The sequence below is a fragment of the Dipodomys spectabilis genome, unplaced genomic scaffold, assembly GCF_019054845.1.
Source record: "Dipodomys spectabilis isolate Male_0828 unplaced genomic scaffold, ASM1905484v1 ptg000157l, whole genome shotgun sequence".
NCBI lineage: Eukaryota > Metazoa > Chordata > Mammalia > Rodentia > Heteromyidae > Dipodomys > Dipodomys spectabilis.
This window is the reverse complement of record NW_024870834.1, coordinates 17,074,291-17,093,937: the sequence shown is the minus strand read 5'-3', so window position 1 is coordinate 17,093,937 and position 19,647 is coordinate 17,074,291. Positions and strand designations below refer to the sequence as shown.

At 42.7% G+C, this 19,647-nt stretch overlaps 1 protein-coding gene across 1 annotated transcript in view; it reads left to right on the top strand.

Moving 5' to 3' along the window:
- The window catches only part of Adck1 (aarF domain containing kinase 1), a 93,436-nt gene that overhangs the window by 7,470 nt on the left and 66,319 nt on the right, over window positions 1-19,647 (top strand). The window contains exons 2-3 of the mRNA XM_042692799.1: window positions 185-330; window positions 2,895-2,978. Coding sequence (XP_042548733.1) covers window positions 196-330; window positions 2,895-2,978 — 219 coding nt within the window. The 5' untranslated portion in view covers window positions 185-195. The remainder of the gene's footprint in view (window positions 1-184; window positions 331-2,894; window positions 2,979-19,647) is intronic.

Sequence of the window (19,647 nt, the reverse complement as noted above, 5' to 3'; positions counted from 1 at the left end):
GACTGGTGCTGGATGTTATGTTCATTTTATATAATTATCTCATTTTGTCCCAGTTGTTTTTCAGGAGGTATTATCATCTTTTATAAATGAGGAAACCAAGGGCTGATGTGATTGAGAAAATGACAGGCAAGATTTGAATTCTGGATCAACTACTAATCTTTCTCAATTTCCCTTTCCACTGTAGGGTCTGGGGACATGGCCAGAAAGGCTGTCAAACTTGCTTCATGGACCAGTGCAGCTCTTGGTGCCTCTGGCGTTTACTTCTACAGCAACAAGTACTTGGACCCTAATGACTTTGGTGCTGTCAGAGTGGGCAGAGCAGTTGCTACGGTAGGTTTTTCCCCTTTTAGAGGTACCAGGGGGAACTACGGTACTATTTGCAGGTGGCTATGCTGCTCCCACCTATTTAGAGATACATGCCCAAGCTCTTTCTACACAGCTGCATCTGACAGAGATGTGCATGCTCATGTCCCTTCCCTCCTGTACACTCAAGCTCTTCTGTCCTACAGTTAAAGAGAATGGTGTCATGGAGGCCTCTGCTCTGAAGCCTTTACACTGTTGGCTCTGTGTGTCCTAATTTTATTTATGACTTAGGTAGGCGGTATGTCTTAGCAAATGCTGAGGAAAGATGACTTGGTAGAAAAGAGATTCTACCTTGAAACTAGATCTTGCTCCAGTGAGCTAGTATGAATGTTCTGATGTGGGCCTTAGAGTTGGAATGTTGAGGCCTTGAACTTTTAGAATTCCCTTTGATCCTTAAACTGGTAAGGATTGGGTATCTGACCATTTGAGGTTTGCTTCAGTGGGTCAGTAGCCACATTGTTCTGGTGTCATCATGTCATCTCACAGAGGCTCTTCCAAACATTGCCATACAGTTGCCCCATTGGTGGTTAGATTGTCATGTGCCTCTTGTTTTCTGTGCCCCATATCTCTGCTACTGGTGAGCTCATCTCCCTTCCTCTTGATGTGGAGATGCATCAAGACAGATATATCTGGTTTTAGTTGTTGTCTCATTATTTCTCCAGTACTTAAACGTTATCAAGTGTTCTTGTGAGTCTTGCTTAGAGAAGGGCCCCTGACAGAGTGCCTATCCTCAGGGTGAGCTGAGTCAGAGAATCAAGTCTGACAAATAGGCTTTGGATAAATAGACTGTGGAAACTAAAACCATCCAAAAGTGTTTACCAAGTGCTTGTTTTGGTCCCAGTGTTGTCTTTATGTGCTTTGAAGATAGAAAGAAACTATCTCACCTGACCCAGCTTTCAAGAGATCTTTGGTCACAAAGAGCATACATGAATGGTTAAAAAGCATTCTAAGACTGGGAAGGTGGCTCAGTGGTAGAGTGCTTGCCTCGCATTCATGAGGCCCTGGGTTCGATTCCTCAGCACCACATGAACAGAAAAAGCCAGAAGTGGCACTGTGGCTCAAGTGGTAGAGTGCTAGCCTTGAGCTGAAGAGCTGAGGGACGGTACCCAGGCCCAGAGTTCAGGCCCCACAACTGACAAAAAAACAAAACAAAACAAAACCATTCTAAAACCATGCACCTGTCAAGCCTGCTAACTGTGGGCAGACATATAGATGAGTGGTCAGCATGGACGTTCTGAGGGAAGCAGGCTTTGAATGAAACCTCAGAAATGTGAGTGAGACCTTAGGGCTTTAAAGAAGGGAGGAAAATGTCAGCAGTGGGATTTGAACTCAGGGCCTCCTGGGTACTAGGCAAATGCTCTGCTACTTGAGCTATGCCTGTAGTCTTTTTTGCTTTAGTTTATTTTTCAGATAAGGTCTTGTGTTTTTTGTCCAGGCTGATTCAGACCATAATCCTCCTACCTCTGAGTAGCTGGGATTATAGGTGTACCTCATCACACCTTGATTTAAGATGCACATTCTTTTTTTTGTCGGTTATAGGGCCTAAGCACTGTCCCTTAGCTCTTCAGCTCCAGGCCAGCGCTCTACCACTTAAGCAACAGCCCTACTTCCAGTTTTCTGGTGGTTTATTGGAGATAAGAGTTTCATGGCCTTGGCTTGGATTGGATTTGAACCATGATCCTCAGATCTCAGCCTCCTGAGTAGCTGGGATTACAGATGTGAGCCACTGACGCCCAGCAAGATGCATTCTTTAAAGGGCTAGAGCCTGATCATCCTGTACTCTGCTCAGTGAGCAGATTCTGCTGGTGACTTGTGTTCAATAAGTATATATTGGATGGAATTATGCTTTGGGCAGTGCAGACAAAGATAGACTCTTTAATATAAATCTCCTAAACTCCTTTATTTTGAGAGTCCTCAGGAAGGTTTGGGTTAGATAATCCTCAAGACTCCTCCATGCTTGAAATATCACGGAGCCTGTAATCTGCTGATTTTCCAAGGACAAGAGATCCTCTCCAGGATATTGATCAGAGGATCCAGAATCAAAACTTAGGCTCTTAGGATGAGCATAAAAATAATATTTACTTGTGATACAGAAAAAGTAGGAGAAGTTTATCTAACAATATTCATTCAACTCATTCTTTATGAGCATCTTCCTGTCTGCTTGGGGTCCTGGGGTCACAGAGATGAACAGGAAGGACTAGCCCTTGTGCTTACAGATCTTACATTCAGACAGTCCATAGATAAGGAAACAAATGGGCAAGACAAGTTTGAGTGGTGGTTAGTTGGGATGACTAACTGAGAGTTCCTGGTGCATTGGGGAAACTGGAGATTGGACCCTCTGCAGAGGTGGCATTTGTGCAGTGCTCTGGATGAGTCAGCCAGGTTAAGATCTGGGGGCTGAGCATCGAAGAGATAGGACTGGCTCCTTCTGAAGACTTAGCAGCTCAGGTCAGGGGCTGAAGCTATAGGACTTGGGCAGAGGAGCAATAGATGATGTGTAAGTGTTAAACTTTCCTTCCTTTGGTTCACAGACAGCTGTCATCAGTTATGACTATCTCACCTCTCTGCGGAGTGTCCCATATGGCTCAGAGGAGTACTTGCAGCTTCGATCTGAGGTAAGGGACCATTGAGATCTGTCTGGGCCAGGGCCAACTCTTGAGTGGCTCAGCCAGCTTCCTGTGGGCAGAGGACACACTGGATACTGATGTAGGGGCCAGAGGGTTTGGAAAGGAGTAGAGGACCACTTCCTTCTTCATGGAGATGTTTTAGTGCCCATGATTGGGGCTACCAGATCTGCATCAACTGGGTTCCCTGCACTGAAGCTATTATTGGGAAATGCTATTCAGGGAGACCATGTATGTTTCTGGTGAGGGGAAGTGTGGGGACAATTCAAGAGGGATGAAGGCTCTGTTCCTGAGATAACTCAGCAGGCTTCTAAACTGCTTTGTTGGGCCAACCTCAAGTAGGAGAAGTTAATTGCTTTCCTATCCTCTAAGGTCCCTGGAGGACCTCTTGTAGTAGAAGTGGGGCTGTGGACCCCAATGTACCCTCCCTTCTCTTACCTGGAACAGGGTAGTTATGTAGATGTTAAGCTAGCTGTCCTGGAGAGTTGGGGGATCAAGCAAAGGGCATTTTTTTGACATGCCTTTGGAGAGGCCTGGTAATAGGTGGTAATAGGTGGGCTGACTTTGCTTATGCAGCCTCTTCAACCTGAAATGCCCTGAGAACCTTCTTCTTTATCCTTCTGGACGCAACTTGGATACCTCTACTCTGTGCTGCTTTTCTCCAGCATCCTGATGTTTGTGGAGTAATTAGTTAAAAAACTTTAAACTTTTCATTACGGAAATTTCATTCTCCTACAAGAGGAGAGGGAATAGCATGATGAATCCCCATGGAAGTGCCATGCAGCCTGAGAAAATAACAATATCTTATTTGTCATCTCCATCCTTTAATGTTTCACCATGAATCTTAGGCATAGTCTCTTACCTGTAAACACTTAGCTCCAATAAATAAGAACCATTGAAAAAACAGAAACACAAAGCTGTGATGATCATACCTAATGATGAACAATTCCTTCAGAACAGCTACTTGCTCATTTAACATTCTCTAAATACAAATGTCTTTTTTTGTAGTTTGTTCCAATGTGGATCCACAGCAAGGAACATGTATTATACTTGGTTGACATTACCTGAATCTTTAATAAATCTATAAAATATATTGTATTTAAGATCTATAACATTTCTTCTACCCTTCTTTACTTTTTTATTTTTACTTTTTGGTGCTGGTCCTGAGGCTTAAGTCAGGGCATGGGCACTGTCCCTAAACTTCTTTTGCTCAAGGTTAGTGCTCTACCACTTGAGCCACAGTTCTACTTCTGACTCTTTTAGTAGTTTATTGGAAATTCTTATCTCATAGACTTTCCTGTCCAGGCTAGCTTTAAACTGCATTCTTCAGATCTGAGTCTCTGAGTCTAGTCTGTAAGCTGCTGGTGCCTGGCTATTATTTTTTTGTTTTTATTTTTTAGCTGTTTTCTTATTTCTTCTTATTTCTTATTTTTTTGTTTTTATTTTTAGCTGTTTTCTTATTGAAAAAACCAGACCGTTCACCTGTGTGAAAGTTTCCACATTTGGCATTTGGCTGATTGCATCCTTTTTTTTTTTTTTTTTTTTTGGGTCCGGTCGTGGGGCCTGAACTCTGGGCCTGGGTGTTGTCCCTCAGCTCTTCAGCTCAAGGCGAGTGCTCTACCACTTGAGCTACAGCGCCACTTCCGGCTTTTTTTCTTTTTTGCTTATGTGGTGCTGAGGAATCGAACCCAGGGCCTCAGGCATGCAAGGCAAGCGCTCTACCACTGAGCCAACTTCCCAGCCCCTGATTGCATCCTTAAATTGTTATTTAATGGGAAATACATTCAAATGATACACAATCCCAGATACATAATATTTGAAACAGGCAAAATGACCCTTTTACCCTTGTTCTTTAGGTGCCTAATTTTCCTGTCTGGAGGCAGTCATCATTTTTTGTGTTTCTTTCCAGAGCTATCTTCCTATTTGAATTTAATCACTATGTCTTTATTACTGCCACAGATAATAGTTACATGTCTTTTTTTTTTAAATTGGAGAATCTCAAAGCCCTTATTTTTGAGATGTAATGCTTCTTTCTCCATCTAATCAATGTGGTGAGTCTTGGCACCCATCAGAGTGATTGACATGGAGAAGTCTAAGCCACACTGGGGAAAGGCCTCTCTCTGCCTTGGGGAACCTGCAAAGCAGGTGGGCAATGAGTATTGTAAAGACCGTTGCCTGCTGGCTTGTAAGTCATCTGAAAGACAGTAGTGCCTTGGCTCCCAGAGAAGCTGACAGCTTTGGGGGATGTGCGAGGAAAGTACAGGCTGGCATTTGATGGGAGGGCAGCTCTTGATGGCTGGACACACCAGATAACAGGATGTGTAGACTGGTTCCCAGGAATTTGTGCTTGGGGAGAGGGATCTGGCTGGTGAGGAAAAGCATGAGTAAATACTGCAGGAGTGTTTTCTTCCATTTGAGCGCTTATCCCTCCTTGTCATCGTGACTGATAAAGGAATGACTGAAGGAAAATAAAAAGCCATCCCTATCTCACCTGTCAAGCCAGCATCTGTAGGTTCCAGAGAATGTCAGCCAGGAGACTAGTACATCAGGTAGTGACTTCAAGAAGCACTTTCAAGGTTGGCACTGGCAAGCTGGCTCAGTGACTCAGCTGTGATTCAGCTGTGAAGAAGTGGGTTTGGGGTACTGAGGCACTTAGTTTGGTAGCTGAGGGTCTTGGGAGAGAGGGCTCTGGAGAAGCAAATTCCTAGTGACCAGGATGCTTATAAACGAAGATCGATGTGATCTGCTGGTAGTAAAGCAGAAGGAAGTCACTGCTGGTGTAGATGCATAGGCAAATGGCTGGCAACAATAGGACAGAATTGATTCTGGCTAAAGAGTTGGGGTACAGGTATTTGTTAATTTTGCAGCTCCGAAGCCATTCTCATTGTGGGGAATAATGATTTTTCTTTGGGGAGCTAACTGTGTTATCTTATACACATACCAGATGAGATTTGGGTGGGATTCAACCTATCCTTGTTTACTAGGCAATTTGGTGGAGTCCTTTCTTCTGGCCCTAGAAGTGGATTCATTGATGGTATCAAGCCTTTTCTAGCCACTGAGCAAATATATGTGTGCATACTAACTCATGCCCTCATGCATGATAGATAGATCAAAAAGCTCTGGGTTTATACTTCCATCTCCAGTTCCAGTCCAACACCAGAATCCTTAGCGTTCTCCTTTTCCTTATATGTCATTTCTTTCTCCAACAGTGAGACCTGCCTCTTATTATCTACAATATTAATTAAAGTAGGCAAGACTTCAGAGGCATATGGGAGCAGAGTGGCTTCTAAGATGGGGAAGCTTAATACATTAAGGAATTGAGGCAGAGTTTGGAAAGATACATTGGATTGAGACATGTACCACTGGGAACAACATGATTTTTGGCTGAGGTTCATGAGTAAGACATTTCAGATTGTCCATAAAAAAGAGAGATTACTTCAATGTTACTGAAGGATAGGGTATGAGAGAGTCAAAGGGCAGGTCATAAAGGGACCTGAGGCCAGATTTTATACCACAAACTGAGAATCATGGAAAATTCTGGGGTACAATTTTATTTCGGCTTCAGGGAAAGGTTAAGAATGTTTACTAGTTACTGAACATTTTTTCAGCTTCTACTGTGTGTCAGGCAATGGGGAATGGAGTGGGGGGGCAATGGGGAATGGAGTGGGGGGAAAGAGATTACAGAGAGAGAGGGAGGAGAGAAAGAGGGAAAGGGGGAGAGGGGAGAAGAAGGAGAGGAAGAGAAAATGGGGGGGGAGAGAGAGGGAGAGGTTTCTTTCCTTAATCAAAGTCATGGTGTAGAAAGGTCCTTGGCTTTGACCTTGACCTTGACCCATGAAGCCTTTCACTTGACCTTGCAGTCTTGTTATTGAGCAGGCCACTAGGACCTGTGCTGTAGGTGTTTCAGGTCAACAAAATGTGTGTGTGTGAGTGTGTGTGTGTGTGTGTTCTTAGTTACTGTAGTTCTTAATATTTGGAATTGAGGTGGTAATGGCGAATGTCCTTTGCTTATTTGACGAGAAGTAGAACCCAGAAGATGCAGCACCCTGCCAGGTAAAGATCAGAGACTTGGCCTTGTTACTGATAAATTCTGAGCTACAATACATGGTGCTGGAACCAATGGACTTGTTGGACTTGACTTTCAAACTTGGTAGATTTTCCTGCTCAGCAGAGGCCTCTCTGGAGCAGTAGGAGCTCTCTAATTGTGTTACAGTTCCTTTGCACATGCAATGTCAGTCTACCTGGTGAGGAAAATCAGTGGGTTTTTCTGTGCTGTGTCCCTCAGATCTTGTTCACTGTTTTCATTTGTCATCGTGGGATGTTTGCCTCAGAGGACTCTGCATAGAGGTGGAAAATTGAATCCTTGTTATCTTGGTGTCTGGCTTTCTCAGAGTTTGTGGTAATTTTCCCAGGAGCATGAGCTGCATATAATGTGCTCTGGTTAGGTCATCTAAGGATTGGTCTCCTGGATTGGACCTGATGCCTTCTTTTCAGCTTTCTGTATACCCAAGCCCTTGAGAGCAATACAAGTCTGTGCAGTTCTTGCAGTAGTCCTGATCTTAAAGCCTATCTGATAACAGGAGCATTCTATAGGAATTGGAAATTCCAGTTCTATTGGAATTCTTGGGCCTTTGCAGGGCCTGGGAGACTTAATGGGGCCACTGCCTTTGTTGAGAGTCCTGGGCTGGGTGGGGCGGCGTGGAGTGAATGTATGGATGTGGTATGACTGGAGCTTCCCTGTGGATATTGGGCTCATGGGGTAGTGAGGTCCTAAACAACCAAGGAAATGCTAGTTAATTACCCTTTTGAAGGGCCTAGGCTTGTTAGAAGCCTTGGCCTGTGTCCAGTAGCATCATATTGTTTTCTTGTATCTGCATGAACCTTTTTTTTTTTTTTTTACATGAAGCTGGGTGCTGGTGGCTCATGCCTGTAATCCTAGCTCTCAAGAGGCAGAGATCTGGATCGTGTTTCAAAGCCAGCTCAGGCAGGAAACGCTGTGAGATTCCTGTCTCCAATTAATCACCAAAAGTTGGAAGTAGAGCTGTGGCTCAAGTGGTGAAGCGCTATCCTTGAGCATAAAAGCTAGGGGGCATTGCCCAGGCCCTGAGTTCAAGCCACAGGACCAGGACCAGCAAAATAAATAACAGCAAAAGGGAAATATGTTGGACCGAAGAAAAGGTATAAAAAGAATACAGTAACCACCCTTGTTCTCACTGCCTAATTTCAGAAATAATACTTCATTTATACAATTGTAGCCCTGGGTACTTCTTCCCTGAGTCCAGCCTTGTTTCATTTCTTTTTTTAAATTTGATTTAAAAAATTGCTATTTTAAAGGTGATATATAAAGGGGTCATAGTTATGTAAGTCAGGAAAAGAGACAGTGTCACCCCTTCCCTTACTCTCTGTCTCCCCCTCCCAAAAGTTGTATAGTTAATTTTCAAAATAGCATCTAGTGAGTATTTACCATTTACATCTTACTACTTCATACCACTGAAGCCTTATCTCAGTTGGTCCTTGTTGGCCAATTTATTCTCATTGCACCAATGAGAAAGGTCAGATTCAAACAGAGATCATCTTCTCAAGCTGGCAAGTCTGATTTTATTTTATTTTATTTTTTTTATTGTAAAGCTACTATACAGAGGGTTACAGTTACATGAGTGAGGTTATGAGTACACTTCCTCTTGAACATTGTTACCCCCTCCATTGTTTTCCCCCTACCATCCCCTCCCTCCCTCCCTTCCCCGAGGTTCTTTTTTTTTTTTTTTTGATTGTGATTAAATGATTACATAATTTCAAAGTCACAAGTTCATTCTAACTTCCCTGGAGCAAATTGTCTACCACAGTCTGTAATATATAACAGTGTTCACATGTTATATACCATATTTGTGATCAGCAGCATGAGGATATTTAGTAGTGGTTCAACCAGATGAGCGGGAGTTCTTTGTTTCTTAAGTCCTGTTAGTTTTGTCGTATCACCTAACCTTTTGGATTTAGCATCCACTTATGAGGGAGACCATCTACCGTTTGTCTCTTCGTTCTTGGCTTACCTCGCTCAACATGATTCCTTCTAGCTCCATCCATTTCCCTGCAAATGCCATTATTGCTGCATTTGTGTACCCTCTCTCCCTCCACTTCTGTGTCTACCCTTATCCTCCCAAAGACAGATAAACAAGACAAAAAGAAAAGAAAATGAAAACAGCAATCAAGGAAAAACCTCTTGTTTCCATTTCCTGGAGCTCATTTAGATATATATTATTATATATGATCAGCATTGAGCCTTTGTGTTCCTCTCCTAACTAACCTTCTTTCTATATAAACAGAAATAGCACTGTCTACAATTCATTACTACCATCACTTTTTCTGTGGTTGTTTTCATTCTGTTGACTTTTGCCTCTTTTTAGTTTTGTTTCCAGTAAAATATATGTGAAATTAGAGGTTTGATAGTCCTGTTCTCCCATCTCCTCATCTAATGCATATGCAAATTAATGTTCTGGGCACTATCTTAAGTTGCTTTTACAACTTTTGTACCACATCACTGCTATGAGATTACACCTTGAGAAGCAAGGCTCTATCCTCTGTAGCTGATGTAGACTAGACTCTGGTGGACACCCACCATGTCCTTGATCTTGCCCTGCTGGCTTTGGTTACTCTCATTCCAGATGTCTTGGTTGTCATGAAACAGCCCACTGGACTTCTGGTTGTGGGCTCCATTGTTGTGTGCCCGGTATGTCTCTCCATCCTTTCATCATGAGGACTGTTGTTAGTCCATTCCTGAATCTTTGGCTCTCTCACCTGTGTGTGGAGAACTCTCCATGTGGCTCTGTAGAGTGGTGGAGATGGCAGAGCATCCGTTCATCAGAGATGGTGCTGGGCTGAGGGCTTAGCTTGCACTTAGTGCTAGGCACTCTTTAGTAAGTTTCTAGTAGCTTTCTACCCCAACATTCCCATGATTCCCACTTTGGAGAAGACTGTAATGTTACTAAATGGGGCAGGGATTACAGATAACCTGGCTTCCGCTGGCTCGTGCCCATCTTAGTCCTATCCCAGACCCATCCCAGACTGACTTATTGGGCTTCTCTAGTGCTAAGAACAAGAGTTTACAGTGACTGAGCAGTAATTATGGGCCGGCACTGTCGCTAGAGACTTAACTTCACTTGACTCTTCCTGTGAAGTGGTTACCATTATCCCCATTTTATAGATGAAGAACCTGAAGCACAGAGCAATGAAGTGACTTCTGCAGGGTACACAGCTAGTCTTGTGTGTATTACTTTCCTGTGAGCGTCATGATCTCAAACTGAGTGGCTTAAGACAATAGTCTAGAACTGTGAAATCAGAAATCTGAAATCAAAGTACTAACAGGATCATGCTGTCTCTGGGGGCTCTAGAGAAGAGTCTTTCACTACCTCTTGTAACTAATAGCAGGTCCAGCCAGTTATGACTCTATCACTCCAATCTCTGCCTCTGTCTTCTTTCTTTCTTTCTTTTTTTTTTGGGGTCCGGTCATGGGGCCTGAACTCTGGGCCTGGGTGCTGTCCCTCAGCTCTTCAGCCCAAGGCTAGCACTCTACCACTTGAGCTACAGCACCACTTCTGGCTTTTTTCTTATGTGGTGCTGAGGAATCGAACCCAGGGCCTCAGACATGCAAGGCAAGCGCTCTACCACTGAGCCAACTTCCCAGCCCCATCTGTCTTCTTTCTTATGAGGACACTTGTCCTTGGACAATCCAGAATGATCTTATCTCAGAATTCTTGATTATACCAGCAAAGGTCTCCACCACAAGTTTCAGAGATTAGGGTATGAGTATTTAATCTTTTTTGGTGGCTTTGATTCAGTCCATTCCAGAACTTGGGTTCATCCCACAAAGTACAGGGACCTATGACCATCTGCATCCTGAACTCTCAGGGCTCCCACAGGCCAGCAGTCCATGAACTGTAGATTTGCTTGTAGAATCAGGAAGTTTGGGCCACTTGTCAGGCCTTAATTAACCAGTATTTTTCCATGTCTGTCTCCTACCTTGATGTGCTGAGGAGGTCAGGCTGTAGAGGCTGCAAGTCAAACTCTTACCAGCATGTCCAAGATGTGTTTCTTGTGCCTCCCATGCTACAACTCCACAGTGGGAGTCACAGGAATGGCAGATTAGAGATGTACTCCTAGCTACTTAGGAAGCTGAGATCTGAGGATTGGGTTCAAAGCCAGCCTGGGCAGAAAAGTACCTGTGAGACTCTTATCTCCAATTAACCACTCAAAAACTGGATGTGGTGCTGTGGCTCAAAGTGGTAGCCTTGAGGACAAAGAGCTCAGGGATAATGCAAAGACCCTGAGTTCAAGCCTCATACCAGCACATATGTAAAAATAATTTATCTCTCTATGAAACATTCCAAGTATAATTAAAAAGCACAGAGAATAATGAACCTTCTGCCTGGCACCTCAATCTAAAATATGTTGCCATAATTAGTTTATTTGTTCATCTGTTGCTGAAGGCACTTAAACTGTAGAAGTCATGACATTTTACCTGTAATTTCAGTATGCCTCTCTAATCATTGACATTTCTCTAAATAATCCCAATGTCATTTCCACAGGTCATGAGATTAACAAACATGTTTTCATCCATTTCTTCTGTGTGGACAGTTGTTCCTTAGCCTGTTGATCTCCACAGTGCTTCTGAGCTTTGTATCAAATCTCATCTTCTTTCTAAGAATGATGGCTTCTTGTATCTTGTATCTCCTGTATCTTTCAGGAGTTTGTGTTTTGGTCCTTCTCACAGGCATCCAAGAACTCAAGGCCATGAGGAAATGGAAAAGGTCCCTTCCAGTCCTACATGCAAGCCTGTGGCCTGAGCAAGCAAGCACAGAGGGAAAGAGAAGGGAAGGAAAGGGAAGAGAAACTGGCTGGCTGGATATATTATTCTGCTTGCCCCCTTTCCCCATTTTTTGTCTGTAATTTCCATTCCAGAACTGCCCTCACTCCTTGAACCACAGAGGAAATGTGGAGAACAAATTAATTATGCATCTCCTCACTGTGTGTGATTAAGGGGCAGATGGAGGGAAGGGTTCTCTTCAGATTTTTCTGTCAAATAGGTTCTCAAATGGAGGCTTTCCAGACCCAAGAGTGCATGTCCTAGGCTCCCCTAGGATACACATCTGGGTTGGTCCACAGGCGGAGTTACAAAATGCCAGTAATGTTAGTAAGGTCTTAAATTTGCTTCTCATTTGTTGTTTGCTGAGGGCTTGCATAGTCATACCAGCTCATTTGTTAGAATTTCAGGGTTGCTGGAACAACTTCTTTGCTTACTACCTCCCTAAGTCATTGCTGATGCTTGTATTTCCACTATTAGAAAGTAATTCCTTTGGCCCAAAACCTGGTTCCCTATCAAAATGCAAGTCTCTTCACCAGCTGTTTAGGATGTTTTATTCATTACGCTTTCTCAGCCACTAGACCTGTCCCTCCTATAACCTTTCTTTTAGGATTGCTGTCTCTGACACACAACCTATATTTGGAATGCCACCCATTCTGTAGAACTCTGCCCTGGATTAGTTGTTCTGTCTATGAGAAGAGAGACAAAGGAGCTTCAGTGATGATTCAGTATTCCTATAATCACACATGTTGCCACCACAAGGAGTGTGTGTGTGTGTGTGTGTGTGTGTGTGTGTGTGTGTGTGTGTGTGTGTGTGTGTGTGTGTGTGGCTTGAACTCAGGGCTTTAGTGTTGTTTTTTTTTCTTTTTTAGTCAGTCCTGGGGCTTGAATTCTGGGCCTGGGTGCTGTCTCTCAGCTCTTCAGCTCTACCCCTCGAGCCACAGCACCACTTCCGGTTTTCTGAGTGGTTTATTGGTGTCTCATAGACTTTTGTCTGGGCTGGCTTTGAACCCCAATCCTTAGATCACAGCCTCCTGAGTAGCTAGGATTACAGGCATGAGCCACTGTTGCCCAGCTTCTTTTAGCTTTTTTGCTCAAGGCTGGCACTCTTCTATTTGAACCATAGTCCTGCTTCTAGCATTTGGGTTAATTGGAGATGAGTTTCATGGATTTTTCTGCCTGAGTAGCTTGAAACCACGATCCTCAGGTCTCTACCTTTTGAGTAATTAGGATTACAGGTGTGAGCCACTGCCACAAGGCTGTTTTTCCTATGACTAGAAACTTTTGGCAACATAGTGCTTAATGCAAGGGAACTTGTCCCCTTCATCCTATAGCATTAGCAGCTTTGGCCTTAGATCTTCCTTCTATGGACTCAGCAGGACCACAATGTTAGCAGATCCAGACTGTATGATTTGACCCAGATTGACATTGGCTTGGAGTGGTTCATGGTGACAGGGAGAAGTTACAGATGACTACCTGATGTCATATTGTGGTATAATGTCCCTTTGACAGAGGGAAGACTGAGGTGTGGGAACAGCAGTCTACGTAAGAGTTGGGGCTAAAATAAAAAAAAAATAGTTTTTAGAATCCCAGTAAAATAGTAGTAGGCTTTTGGTGTCAGAAAATACCCTAGAGACATTGTAGCTCTGGGAATACAGTTGATAAATAATGATGTCTTAAGTGTTGGGTGGAGAAAGTCTTCATCTGGGCTAGTGATTTTCATAGTTGATTAGTGATGTCTAGCATGTGCTATGGATAAATAAAGAGGTATGTATGCCACACACTTGTGATTCCTGGTTCTGCTCAAATGAGCAGTTTACAAATGAGCCCACTGAGGTTTCAGGAGGCTGAACTGATTTATCCAGAATTGCATAAGTAGAACCAGGAATTGGCAGGTTTGGACCAGATTTGGTCCCTTGAGCCTTTTTCTTTTGAAATATAAAGGTTCTTTTTTTGGGTGGAGTAGAGTGGTGTGGGGATTGAATCTAGAAGCATACACACGTTAAGCCTCTATTCAATCTCAAACAACACCTACCAGGCCCTGAAGATTTTCTAGAAGCATTTCATTGTGGTTAGAGCATAGAGTCCTGGATTTCAATCCTAGCTCTGCCCACTAATTAATTGTATATCTCTGGTCAAGATTATTTAAACTTTCAAGTTACTTAGCTATACTCAGAGTTTTTTTAATCTATAAAATAGAGGATAATTTTACCTTCTATGGGTGGCTATGGAATTCAGTCAGATCATGCATGTATATGGAGCTTGGGTTAGGGCTTTGCACATAGTATGATGGATGATTAACTTTATTGTCAACTTGGTAAGATAAAGAGTTGCCTAGGAGATCAGTAAAGCATGGCTCTGAATCCACAGTGAGTTCAGAATGTGAGTAGATTATTAAGAGATGATGGAGCTACCTGCCTGGTTGGAGGAAGTAGATCACTGGAGGTATGACTTTGAAGGTTGTGCCAGGTCCCTAGTCCCCTCCCCTTGCCCTGCTTCCTGTCTGCTATGAGGTGAGCAAGCTCTTCCACCATGATGAACAGCATGCTCCTACCACCATGATGTCCTGCCCAAGGCCCAAGCAACCACAGACCAAACCTTCTGAAAATATGAGTCAAGTCAATTCTCCCTCCCTTAAGTTGTTTGTGTCAGATATTTTGATCACAGTAACGAGTAAAGCTAACTAATACAATGACTTTCCTAATAAAAATCCCAGAAGACCTCTTGTAGAAACTGGTGACTGATTCTCAAATTCATAAGGGAATGCCATGGTTATTAGAGAAAAAAATCAGACTTGGAGGATTCATACTTCCCTATTTCAAGAGTTATTACACAGTGATCATGATTTAAAAAAAAAACAGTATGGCATTGATATTAAGATAGACAGAATTGAGCAATGAAATAGAGTTCAGGAATAGACCCACACAAGTATAGGCAATTGTTTACAAAGACGCAAAGATAGGGCTGGGAAGGTGGCTCAGTGGTAGAGCACTTGCCTTGCATGCATGAGGCCCTGGGTTCGATTCCTCAGCACCACATAAGCAGAAAAAAAAGCTGAAAATGGCGCTGTGGCTCAAGTGGTAGAGTGCTAGCCTTGAGCTGAAGAGCTGAGAGACAGCGCCCAGGCCCAGAGTTCAGGCCCCACTACCAGATCCCCCCCCCCCCAAAAAAAAGACGCAAAGATAGTTCTGTTATCTGTTCAGCTGTATAATTAGATATTCAAATGCAGAACTGAACTCTGATCCATACTTCACATGCTACATAAAAATCAGTTCCATATCATGGCTATCATGTGTAATCCTAGCTAGTTAGGAGGTAGAGATCGAGATAACTGTGGTTTGAGGTTAGCTCAGGAGAAAAGTTTGCAAGGCCCCATGTCAAGCAAGCAAAAGCTGGTGTGAAGGTTCATGCTTGTCATTTCAGCTATATGGGAAACGTAAATAGGAGGATCAGAGTCCAGGCCACCCCTATTTGAGAAATAACTAAAGTAAAAAGGCCTGGGGATATGGCTCAAGTGGCAGAATACCTGGCTAGCAAGTGTAGGGTCCTGAATTCAAATCCCAGTATGCTCCATAAAAAATATCCCCATAAAAAATATCAGTTTCAAGAAGATCATGTTTCTAAAACTTCTTCCTGCCTTCCATTTTGCTTGCTTTTTGTTAGAGTTTGACACAAATGGCTTGAACTCTGTTTTGACTCTTGACAGTTTTCATTAGAGATTGGAAAGATAAGCTATACACGGGGAGAAAAATACTTGCAAATAATTTAAAATACTTGTTTATAGAATAAATAAAGTATTCCTAAAACTCAGTTTTAAGAAAACAACCTAGCCAGACACTAGTGGCTCATGCCTGTAATCCTCACTACTCAGGAGGCTGAGATCTGAGGATCGTAGTTCAAAGCCAGCCTGAGCAGGAAAGTCCATGAGACTCATCTCCAATTAGTCACCAAAAAGCTGGAAGTAGAGCTGTGGCTCAAGTGGTAGATTGTTAACCTTGAGCAAAAAAGCCCAGGAACTATGCTGTGGAGTTCAAGCCCCAGGACCAACATACACAAAAAAAGAAAGGAAATAAGAAGGTACAGAGAAAGAAAATATGCTCGGGCTGGGAAGGTGGCTCAGTGATAGAGTGCTTGCCTTGCATGCATGAGGCCCTGGGTTTGATTCCTCAGTACCACATAAGCAGAAAAAGCCGGAAGTGGTGCTGTGGCTCAAGTGGTAGAGCGCTAGCCTTGAGCTGAAGAGCTCAGGGACAGTGCCCAGGCCCAGAGTTCAGGCCCAAGACCGACCAAAAAAAAAAAAAAAAAAAAAAGAAAAAGAAAAAGAAAATATGCTCATAATGATGCTCAACCTTACTAGTCATTAGGAAAATACATTGAAGATACATAAATAGATATTGCCTCAAACCTGTTCAGATGGCTAAAGTGCTAGAAAGGATTTGTCATACCAAACATTGGGAGGAAGAACTTTCAGGCACTGTTCTGATGTAAAGTGGCACAGCCACCTTGGAAAACTGTGGCAAAGTCTTAAGAAGTTAAACATATAGTTACCATACAGTTTGGCTATTCTATTTCTAGAAAGTATTTATCCACAAACATGAAAGCATTTATTTCTGTTCCCATACTCGAAACAACCCAAATGTCTAGGAATAGGTGACAGAATGAATTGTGGTAGTGAGTAGGAAAATACATGCAACAACATGAATGCTAGCATAATTATACTGAATGAAGAAGGCCAATGTGTGGGCTGTATGACTCCATTTGTATGACACTAAAATTTCTGTTTATTCTGATAAAGCCGATTAGTGGTTGTCTAGAAAGGGAAGGAATGTAGCGGCCTGTGGCTGGAACTAAGAAGAGTCACAAAGAACTGTTGGAACAGATGGAATGTCAGGGATGCTTTATAGTTTGTATCAACTTATTTATTATTGTTATTATTATTACTATTATTATTTTGTTCCAGTACTCGGGCTTGAATTCAGGGCCTGAGCACTGTCCCTGAGCTTTTTTGCTCAAGTTTAGCACTCCACCACTTGAGCAACAGCTCTATTTCTGGCCTTTTTGGTTGTTAACTGGAGACAAGGGTCTCACAAACTTTTCTGCCTTGGCTGGCTTTGAACCATAATGTTCAGATCTCAGCCTCCTGAGTAGATAGGATTACAAGTGTGAGCCACTGGCACCCTGCCCATTTACTAGTTTTAAAAAATAATCTTGAGCTGGGCGCTGGTGGCTCATACCTGTAATCCTAGCTTCTCAGGGTACAGAGATCGGAGGATCGAGGTTCAAAGCCAGCCTGGGCAGGAAAGTCTGTGAGACTCCTGTCTCCAATTAACCACCAGGAAACCGAAAGTGGTAGAGCGCTCACCTAGAACTGAAGAGCTAAGGGACAGCACCCAGGCCCTGAGTTCAAGTCCCACTACCAACAGAAAAAAAAAACAAACAACCTTGCATCTATGTTTACAGTGATGTAGTCCCCCACCCCCACCCCCACTTTTAAACTTGGCTACTTTCTTTTTCTTTTTGTGCCAGTATTGGGGTTTAAATGTAATGCCTTTTGCTCTCAACTTTACTTACTTGCTTGACCAGTGCTCTACCATTTGAGCTATGCCTCCAAATCTGCTTTTTGTTGGTTATGTTGGAGATAGAGTATTGCAGACTTTTTTTTTTTTTTTTTTTTTTGCCCAGGCTGGCCTTGGGCTGAGGTCCTCTAGATCTTCACCTCCTGAGTAGCTGGGATTACAGAAGTGAGCCAACCAGCAGCTGACTATTTAGTTTTGATACTAGGGTAATATGGGTCTCTTGGAATGAGTTGGGAAGGATTCCATTTTCAATTTTCCAGATTTTTTTCTTTTTTGGAAGTTGGTGTTATTTTTTTCTCATGATGCCATATGGGCCTGGACTTTTCTTTGTGGGAAACTTAACTACAAATTCAATTTCTTTAACACTAAGTATTCTTTGTATTGTCTATTTGTTTTAGTAGTCTTTTTTTTAAATCTGAGGTGTGAAATTTATTGGCAAGATTTGTGGTTACTAGTGCCTTTGTTATTTTTTTAATGTTTGTAAGAAACTGAGTGGTAACAGGAATTTTTTGCCTCTCTTTTTTGTCCTAATCAGTCTGGCTAACGGCTTATTGATTTTATTGCTATTTTTATACAATTAACTTTTGGTGTCATCTCTCTGTTCTTCCTTCCTTCCTCTTTATTTCCCCATCTCTTCCCTGTTCTCCCTTTCCTCTGCTGTCCCCTCCCTGCCTCCTCTCTCTTCTCTTTTCTTTCCCTCCCCTTTTATTGACTTCTGTTCAAAGTTTTCATTTTTAACTTAGTGCCAAATAACTTTCTAATTTCTCTTTTCATTTCTTCTTTGATTAAAGATAATATAATAAAAATTATATAAGGATAATCTTTTATTTGTGTGTGTCAGTACTGGGATTTGAACTTAGAGCCTGAGTGCTGTCCCTTAGCTTTTTTGCTCAAGGCTGTTGCTCTACCACTTGAGCCATAGCTCCACTTGAGCTGATTAATTGGAGGTAGGAGTCTCATGGGCTTTCCTGGCTGGCTCTGTTGCTTGATCCTCCTGAGCAGCAAGGATTATAGGCATGAGCCACTGGTATCCTGAAACTAACTATCTCTCTCTTTTTTTTTAAAGAAAAAATATCTTGTTTTCATCTCCTGGAGTTCATTTTGATAAATACTATTTTGTGTGATCAGATGCACATAGGCATTGTGCTTTTCTGTTCCTCTCCTAAGAGTATTCTCCTTTGATCTCACTGTGTGTAAGTGCTTAGAAACCTGTATAATTTGTTATATCCCAGTGTATTTTAGATCCACTACCTTCCTCATATGAGACAAACGTGCCATTTGTCTCTCCAAGCTTGGTTTACCTCAATGATTTGTTCTAGGTCCATCCATTTCTCTAAAAATGACATATTATTCTTTCTAATGGCTGTGTAAAATTCCATTGTGTATATATATTCCATTGGGTGTGTAAAATTCCATGTGTGTATATACATTTTTGGGATCCACTCACCGATTGTAGGGCATCTGGGCTGTTTCTGCAACTTGGCTATTTGTGAACAGTGCAGCAACAAACATGGATGTGCAAGTGTCTTTATGGTATCCTGGCTTGTGATGTTCTGGGTGAATGTCCAGGAGTGGAATGGCTGGGTCATAGGGAAGATCTATATTTAGTTTTTTGAGGAACCTTCAGGATGCTTTCCAGAGTGATTGTACTAGTCTGAGCTTGGGTCTAGAACATGATTGAGTTGCTTTGTCATAGTAACCTCTCCCTCCCCTCCCACTCCAGGTCTTGCCTTTAATATTGGTGAGATGGGGGTTAAACAGACTAGGAAGTCTCCCACCATGGAGGCCAGATCCTTCCAAGTGTAACGATGGGACTTTTCAAGTCTGGCCGGGGGAGACAGGCCTTCTGTAAAGCTTAGCACTGTTATCCCTGATGTTTCTTCCCCTGGTCATGCAGTCTTTGTAAACGGATTCATTGATAAAGGAGCATACCAAGTGGAACATGCAACGTGGGCCCCTGAAGCTCACTCTCTATGCAGCTTCTCCTCTGCTGTGATCTCTTCCTATAGAGGGACTCACCTTCCTCCCCTCAATTTGAGTAGCCTGGGTCCCTCTGCCCCAGCCTGGTGTCCCAGAAACTGCAGTAAACTGGGGGTGATCTCCCTGCTCTGATCTCACTATCCTGATGTCCAGTGCCTTAAACAAACAGACAACCCTCCCACCCCGGACTGTGATTCTTGTCTAGCTAGCATTTTGTTGTGTTAGGTGGGAAGTCAGAGAAGCCCTGCTT